General features: G+C 37.5%; 1 protein-coding gene across 3 annotated transcripts in view; it reads left to right on the forward strand.

Moving 5' to 3' along the window:
- WDR27 (WD repeat domain 27) overlaps positions 1–8922 on the forward strand; it is a 71834-nt gene that overhangs the window by 37971 nt on the left and 24941 nt on the right. For all 3 annotated transcript variants that reach the window (XM_083434083.1, XM_083434081.1, XM_083434082.1), the window contains one exon: positions 2349–2447. In XM_083434083.1, coding sequence (XP_083290209.1) covers positions 2349–2447 — 99 coding nt within the window. The remainder of the gene's footprint in view (positions 1–2348; positions 2448–8922) is intronic.

The following is an 8922-nucleotide window of genomic DNA, read 5'->3' on the forward strand; positions in this document are numbered from 1 at the left end:
AGCAGTGCTTCAGTAACATTTCCTGACTGTGTGTATGTTTTTCAAAAATTCATAGTTAAAATGCCCATCAATCATCCTCTAAGGCAGTGATGGCCAAACCTGGCCCTCCAGCTGTTTTGGGACTACAATTCCCATCATCCCTGATGATGGGAGTTGTAGTCCCAAAACAGCTGGAATGCCAAGTTTGGCCATCACTGCTCTAAGGTTTCTGGCTGCACATGCAAAAAGGAGCTTCAAGTCTGTATTCAGCGATACACAGTGTCATTCTATGTGTTTACCCCATCTTCAGCCTCTTGTTACAATGTTATAGAAAATTAAACTAGAAAATGGATGGTAACTGGGCACATCTTCAACATATGTGGTATTATAGTGTCCCTGCTCAGCTCACAGAGATAGTGTGTTTCATTATCTACTTAAAAATATATATATATCTAGAAAGAATTTATACCTTGGTGCTTCTTTTTTGTAGCCCTAATATAACGACACCAGCAAATTCTCCTTTGAACCTAATTGATTTTGAAAATGTGCTGAGAACAATCTGTACATTTCCAATAAAAGGAAACAGAAGTAGGTGTGAGGTTACATACTCAGGAAGGCCATATGGATGTGAATAGTAGAAGTAAACTATTTTTACTTCTAGCTGAACTGGGGCAAAGATGAAAAGGAAATATCAGTAGTTTCTGAATCAGTCATTTTTATTATTAGGAATAGGGTTAAATATGAAAAAGTGAATTTACTTTGGCTTTAGTAAACCAGATTTATATGCACATGTGAATTTTCACTATTTGTCCATTTCCTTCATGGCTCTTTTCCTCTCTTTATAACTTGAAGTTTTAAGGAAATGTGTAACTTCTACCACTAAATCACATACCTGATGGATTTTCAGAGTAACTGCTATTCATTTAGTATTTTTCCAGAAAATTTAGTAATTCAGAATTTCTTACTGGTTAGTAATGATTGTAGAACAACATGTGATTTTATCATTGGTTGTAAATCACTTTGAGTGGTCTTTTTTTAGCAGGAAGTGATACATAAATTTCATAAACCTAAACCTAACTTAAAGTAGTATGAATGCAATTGAAATCTAATAAAACTAATCAAGAGGTGGGGGCAGAAAGCAGTAAATGACTGCTACTACTGAGCCTCATGATCTTACTGGTGGTTATCTGTTGTGTATGGCCCAAACAACCCCACGTAGGTGGAATTGTCTTCAATGCACTGGGTCTCACAAGGCCTTTGAAAAGGCTTTGCACTTCTCAGCACTGACACAAGTTGATGATAAGCTGTCTTCTGCATTTGGATGGATAAAAAGATAGAGTATAAAAATACTTGATGAATGTCTTCCTCTAATACTGTGTGTGTGTGTGGCAGCAGCGTGTGAAGCCAGTAACTTGTTCTTTCTGAAAAGAAGCTAGCACCATATTTCTAGCCTCAAGGAATTACATGTGTAATGTGTTTTAGACCGAGCTGCCCAAAGCATCAATTGAAAGTCCACCTTTATAGTATGGATATATCAGCGAGACTATGCAACTGCACTGACCATCAGGTTACCTGTAGATGGAATTCTATATGATAGTTTTTTACCTATATAATTCCCTGAAGGACTGGATCCTTCTTTGTGTTACCTACTGAAGTGTATGTGGGTTCCCATGAAGCGAGACACAGTGATAACAGCAAGAAAGTTTACTGAAGTAACAGAACTGAACAACGGGGGCAAAGCAACTGCTTATATACTCTGAAGGCCTGGGCCACTCCTACTCTCAACATGATTGGCTGTCTAAATTCCCAAGCTGCGAATCACAACTCAAAGTTTAAGGGCCAATGGCAGTAGCCCAAATCCTGAAATGTTCTGTGATTGGATATCATGTATCAAATCAGAACACAAGGGCTCAGAATCCTTAGTCCAGACTCAAGCTCAGGCAAACACAGACCACTGAATACATAACACCTACACTGAAGGTACAACTCCTTGTTAACTAGTTGAACTTCTTATCCACGTGAGGCTACTAATAATGCTCTCTCAGCTTATCTCGGTGAAAATCATCTCATTGTAAAAAAAAAGAGAAAAAAGGTGGAAAAGCAGTTTAATATTTTTGGAGTTGCTTGAGATATTACTAACATTAGAGTTATATTTATATATTGTAAATATATTGTAACTTAAAGTGTGATGAAAAAGAGTCTGTAAATACTTTTCATTCTGACCAAACTTAAATTTGATTCAGTGATTGAAATTTGTATAATGGTATTTTTTTTTTTACACTACTGAACCCTGCTTGTTGTTGTTTTTTCAAAAATGCAAATTACATTAGGTGCTTCTGACAGCTTTAATTGTGTGTTATTTCTTTCAGGCATATATATATGAGATGCATTCAAGCACTTATTCCCATAAATTGACTGGACACACAGAATCTGTCATCAATGTGGCTTTTAACCCTTCATCTCCTCAGGTATTTTTCTTTGTTTCTCATTTATGAATTTTAATTTCTAATTGCTTTTAGCATTAATCAGATACTGATTTCCCCCCACTGCTTTTTCCTATGCCGTCATATTATCTGTCATTAATATCATTAAGGGTCAATTATATTTGCCTTATTTATTAATGTTTGTGGAATGACTTCCCCACTGAAGTGCATCTTTCTCCAATTTTATATTCACTTAGCTGTCAGGTAAAAACCACACCTTTTGTCAGGTTTTAAGAGGCTAAGTTATGTCATTTTCATGGTGCAGCTAATTACATTATTTATATATTTAATTGGATTTATTTTGAATGCTTTGCACCACCTTGTCCCTATTCATCCCAGTAAGCAACAATGACTACTTGCCAGGAAGCTAACATACCAGCTCCATTCCACCCAGCACGCCACTTCTGGTGACGTATAACATTTCTGAAAATACAATCATTTCACAATTTAATATAACTGATTATTTGTAAGAAATGTAACTGTATTTCAGATAAAGTTATACTCATACCTTGGAAGTTGAACAGAATCTGTTCTGGAAGTCCGTTCGACTTCCAAAACATTTGAAAACCAAATCGCGACTTCTGATTGGCTGCAGCCAATCAGAAGCCATGGAACCCCGTCGGAGGTTTGGGTTCCAAAAGAACGTTCACAAACTGGAACAATCACTTCCGGGTTTGCAACGTTCAAGAGCCAAAACGTCCGAGTTCCAGGGTATTCGGGATCCAAGGTACGACTGTACTTTAATTGAATATATCCTGACTGATTACCAAGTAGGCATTGTAGTATGAATGTTTCAAAGGGACTTTTTCATTGTGTATTTTAATTAATTAAATTAATTTATTAAGAATCTTTATATTGTATAAACTTGTGTAATTTTTTTATGCTTGTAAACTGCTTAGAAGCCTATTTTAGAATTAACTGGTAAATAAATGTGATAATATTTGTCATTAGGGAAAGAATATTTGAATCTTGCTGTCATTTAAGTGGGTCATTTTAGCTAGTGTAACTTTGGAAATCCCCCTTTCAGTTACAGTTGCACTTCAGTTACAGATAGAGGATGTTTTCTATTGAATTTTGGTGTGGAGGTACCTACCCACTGGCCAGTAGGGAAAGTTACATCCAATACAGCAGAATTTTTAGGGCTGAAATCATCAGAATTTATTTATAATTGGATATAAGTAGTATTGGATGGGTCTAAAAATACGAGTTACTGAATTTTTACTGGCTACTAGGAAAAGCTTGTTTTCCCTGGTGACAACATCTGGAGAACTCAAGTTTAGAAGAAAGACATATATGAAAACATTGTTCTTCTTTGGTTCGTTGCCACCTGGTCACTTAATCATCAGTAGCATGTAATTTTCCACAAGCAAGCTATGTTTTGTAGTGATAGGGGAAAATCATTTTTCTTTTCATCATTCACCAAATTTTGGCTTTGACTTGGCATTAAATTAGGTTATTCCTCTGTGGCTTGCCGTGTGCTTTCCATCATGTGAAAGATTGCAAGATTCTTTATTAAAAGACAAGCATCCTGATTCTCAAAGCTGTATTGTGATTGCAATAATGCATTAGTTATGAGGCAGAAAGCTCTTAAAGACAGAGATTTACATGTGGTTTCTTCACAGCTGACCTAAACTGGGTAGATTGGAGATATGGAATCTCTAAGTCACCTTTATGATATAATGGTTTCCGAGAAGTAGCATTTATCAAGTAGAAATGGAGTACCGTTTTGCACGTGGCAAGTAGTGAGATGGAAGTAAAAGGAAGCATTGCTGTTTATAATAGAAAACACAGGGAAGAACAGGGGTGAAAACAGCATTAATTGAAATGTCCTCTTAATATAAGAGAAGTGGTCAAGACACATTTTGGGACATACAGATTCACCCATTTTTTAAAAGATAAATTAGGGGTGTGCATTGCATTTAGACAAATTCCGAATCTTGAGCTGAATTGGATTGATAAGACAGTATTTAGGAGCTGCAATTCAGGATCCCTCTGAATTGCCACAAATAGAATCAGGGACATCTGAAGCAATTCAGGCCAGTTTGGAGATTTCAATGTTTAAATAACTGCATGCCGTGTTGAAATGTTTCTTCCCAAGCTTGTCATATAAGAAAAGACATGCGGGGTGAGAGGAAGGAGGGAGAGCTGGGGTGTTCAGCTTTGTAACTGACATATCTAGCTTTTAATCAGGTGGAATGATTTTACCAGGACTCTCAAATAAGAATGCTTTGCGGAATGATTTTTGTTATCTTTAATATTTGTGTACGCTTGACATTTTGTCTCAGAGGCTTTAAGCATGCTAAGACATCAGAAGCAATAACTAAAGTGTAATAAACATTTCTATTTTGACTAGACAGCATAGAATAATTTAAATCATCTTATTTATTAAAGGAAATATGATCAGAAGACTATTGAATACTGCTTCTTTCAGAAATTACTACTTACTTCTTTCAGAAATAACTGCTTACTAATAATGGCATCATTTATGTCACCACAAAATCTTCCCCTTTGTCATTGTGATTTCAACCTTTCTGGATGAGACTTATTTAAGCTGCGACAAAACCAAGGGCAATATGACATCAATAGTGTGTGCCATTTGGAGTCTTTCAACCATATTTGTACTGAGTAAATCTTTGTACATGGTGGATTTATTAGTTTCTGCAGTACTAAGTCACGTAACACTGCGATTTAGAACACTGAGTTTGTTCCTTTTCACTTTTATTAGCAAACAATTTGTGAACGTTCTCCAAAGCCAATTACTGTCTGTATTTTTCAAATGAAGGAGATTGCAGATAATTAACTTCTGCTTCATTCTTTTTCACTGCTATTTTTCCTACTTTAAAAAATACAGTGGTGCCTCGCAAGACGAAAAGAATCCGTTCCGCGAGTCTTTTCGTCTTGCGAAGCAAGCCCATTGGCGGATTAGCGCTATTAGCGCTATTGACAGTTTAAGGGCTAAAAACGGCTTTTTAAGGCTTAAGGGATTAGCGCTTCAGATCTTCAGAAAGCGGTTTTAAGGCTTAAGGGATTAGCGCTTCAGAAAAAGGGGTTTTGGAGCGAAAAAAAATTCAAAATTTTTCGTCAATTTTCGTCTTGCGAAGCAAGCCCATAGGGAAATTCGTCTTGCGAAGCGCCTCTGCAAACGGAAAACCCTTTCGTCTTGCGGGTTTTCCGTCTTGCGAGGCATTCGTCTTGCGGGGCACCACTGTATTTTTATGACACATTGTATGATCTTCAGAAAGATGTACCTTTTGTAAGGGGAAATTGGATGGGCGCTAATAATTTGCCCAAGCCAATCTGAGGTTTCAGAAAAATGCCCCTAACAGCTCTTGTTATTACTGAAAACCCTTTTTGCTCCCCACCCCCAATCCCAATCCTTTTCTTCACTTCTCCTTATTTCCCCGTGTCAGTACATGGGAGAAATGAGAGAAGGGAGATTTCTTTTCTCTCCTTTCTCTCTTCTTCCTCTGTTACCGGGTTCCACTAGGTGGTAGTGCACTATGGCACAAAGCCTTGGGTATTATGGGAGATTTAGTTATCGTGAGATCTCCTGCAACTTGCTGTAGCTCTCAGGAGAACTATTGCTCCCATGTTCCCTTGGTATTTGTTCTGTGGCAAAGAGCTACCCAGAGCATCACAAACAGAGAGGGGAGGGGGAACCCCCCGCCTTATCTACCCTCCCACAATCACCACTTGACAGGAAGCAAAGAGAAGGAGGACAGATGTTTGAAGGGCTAACAGGGAAGGCTTTTGTTGCTGGTGAAGGATGATGTGGGGGAGAACTGGACATGAATCTCCAGCTTGGAATTTCATCTGAGCTGGAGAAGAATTCAAGGGTTTTTTAAATAATAATAATAATAATAATAATTAATAAATTTATTATTTGTACACCGCCCATCTGGCTGGGTTTCCCCAGCCACTCTGGGCGGCTTCCAACAAAGATGAAAAATACACTAAAATGTCACATATTAAAAACTTCCCTGAACAGGGCTGCCTTCAGATGTCTTCTGAATGTCAGGTAGTTGTTTATTGCTTTGACATCTGATGGGAGGGCATTCCACAGGGCGGGCGTCACTACCGAAAAGGCCCTCTGCCTGGTTCCCTGTAACTTGGCTTCTCGCAGTGAGGGAGCCACCAGAAGGCCCTCGGAGCTGGACCTCAGTGTCTGGGCAGAACGATGGGGGTGGAGACGCTTCTTCAGATATACTGGACCGAGGCCTTGTCTGAAGCAGGCTTCTGTGAATCCCAAAGTTCATACTGGAGCTTGACTTGGAAGAACTTTACTAGCATCTCTAGACGTCATATAATGTAAACTTAATTCAAGATCTAACAACTGGGCAAAGTTACAATGTAGTGGATAGGAAAATAGAGGGGTCTTGAAACAAATTCTCATCTCTAGACTATATTATTTATGTGCAGCTTGTGAGGTAGCACACATACAATTTTTGCATGCAATATTCTACCTTGAAAATAAACATCAGGAAGCAGTTTTCCTCGCAAATCTTATAAAAATGAAACCGTTCAACATAAAAGCATTGATGCCAAACCTTGCTGCATCTTTCCAAAAACAATTGGGTTGGCTGTTTTTCTCTCAAGCCGGATTGTACTTTTATTGGAGAGAATCAGCTCTTAACAGTGTTGAAATGTTGTGTTTTCTTTTCTGCCAGATGTTCTAACTTTATATGCCAGTTATAACATAATAGCAAATAAGAGGGGGAAAGCTCAATGTAATCCCATGTATGTGTATTTGGAAATATGTTCCTCTATATGCAATCAAATTTATTCCCAGAAAGGCGTACAGATTTACAGATTTTAAATTGAAGTCTTTTAAAACCAACTATGATGATATTGGTGACAATGGACAAAATTCTACATATTCATAAACATTTTGAGATAAATTTAGGGTACATCATGTACCTTGTATCCAAGATCAGCTCATGCAGACAGAATGCCACTTTAAGCCACAATTAATAAATACATTCTTTCAGCAGAAATTCATTACAACCTTTTTAGGTTGCATTTCTTCATCTAGCATCTCTGAGTGTTCCCACGGTTGATGTATCTGTTCTTTTAGCCACACAGAGCTAGTAGCAGGTAGGTAGTTGTGTGTGTGGTTTAGATTAGGAAATAGGAAATAGCACAGGAGGAAAAGACTAAACACACCCCACATCTGGTGCTACTTCCCCCAATTAAATTAGCAGACCCAGGAGTGATATGGATCACTGATCTCCCATATCCCATCTAGTGGTCCTTATGGGGACCTCAAATCAGGTATTTCAATATATGCAAAGATTCTGCCAGGAGTTTGAAAGATGGCAGAAATTCTTTGAAAGAACCTTACGTTAAAGTGTTTCAGGAAACAAAATAATGACACCTGCTGAATTTTGCCCTTCTTGGTGATTCTTAAAGGGATAGAAGCCTTAGGTTATGTTACATCATATCAACTGTCCTAGTTCCATGTCTACAAATGTTATTTATATCCCTCCAAAGGGAAAACAACATTTTTTCTGTGACATAACACTGTGAAGTAGATCAGGTAGCGAGATTTCTAAAACTATGAAGTAAGCTTCATAAGCAATGCAGATTTAAGTTTTGTGCACCACCAGAGATGTATTTATGGGAGGGCAAATGGGACAATTGCCCAGGGCGATAAATTTGAGGGGGTGGCATTTGCAACACCAGCAGGGTACCTGGACTCTTTATCTTTCATTTAAGAAGAAGAAATAAATAAATGTGTAAGCCTAATTCCACCCCCCTTCTATGAAATTAATAGCTTGACTCTGTTTGTAAACACTGTTACAAAATCTTTTGAATAAATACATTTTTGTGGTTATATAAAAATAAAAGAAACTTAATTGAAACTATGATGAATTTGTTAGAATATTTGGTACTATTCCAGGCACCAAAAATCTTTTTGAAAATAATGTCAACAGATCATAAAATGTTCAATAAAAACATGTGTTCTTATAGTCAGAAACATTTCTGCTAAGCATTTCCCCAGCCATCCTTGCAAGATTATGCTCTCACCTTTTGGTACTCATACAAAATGACAGGTAGTCAATGGAATATTCCTTCACTGAAGAGCTGAATCAAATTTTATAGAAAAATCTGTATAAAAAAGCTAGCCAGCTGTCTGGAAGACAGATATAAAGACTACATGGCCATTTGGATAAGGAAAAGGTTAGTGGAAATCGGAAAGTTTCAAACCTGCTGATCTAATGGATGAAAATCTGAGGCTGTAATTCTATGCACACTTATTTGGGAATAAGTCTTATTAAGCTCATTGGGCTTCTGAGTAGACTTGCATAGAACTGTAGTATTAATTTGAATTGAGTTTTTAGATTGCATGTCTTTATGAAAAAACTCCATTGTGAGATTACTGTCCAGGCTTTTTGCCAGGCTACTTTTAAAATGCAATTTCAGCATCACACCTCCCAGTAGGGACTGGCACAGCACTTGC

The sequence above is a fragment of the Podarcis tiliguerta genome (genome assembly GCF_965153285.1).
Source record: "Podarcis tiliguerta genome assembly, chromosome: 3".
Classification (NCBI taxonomy): Eukaryota; Metazoa; Chordata; class Lepidosauria; order Squamata; family Lacertidae; genus Podarcis; species Podarcis tiliguerta.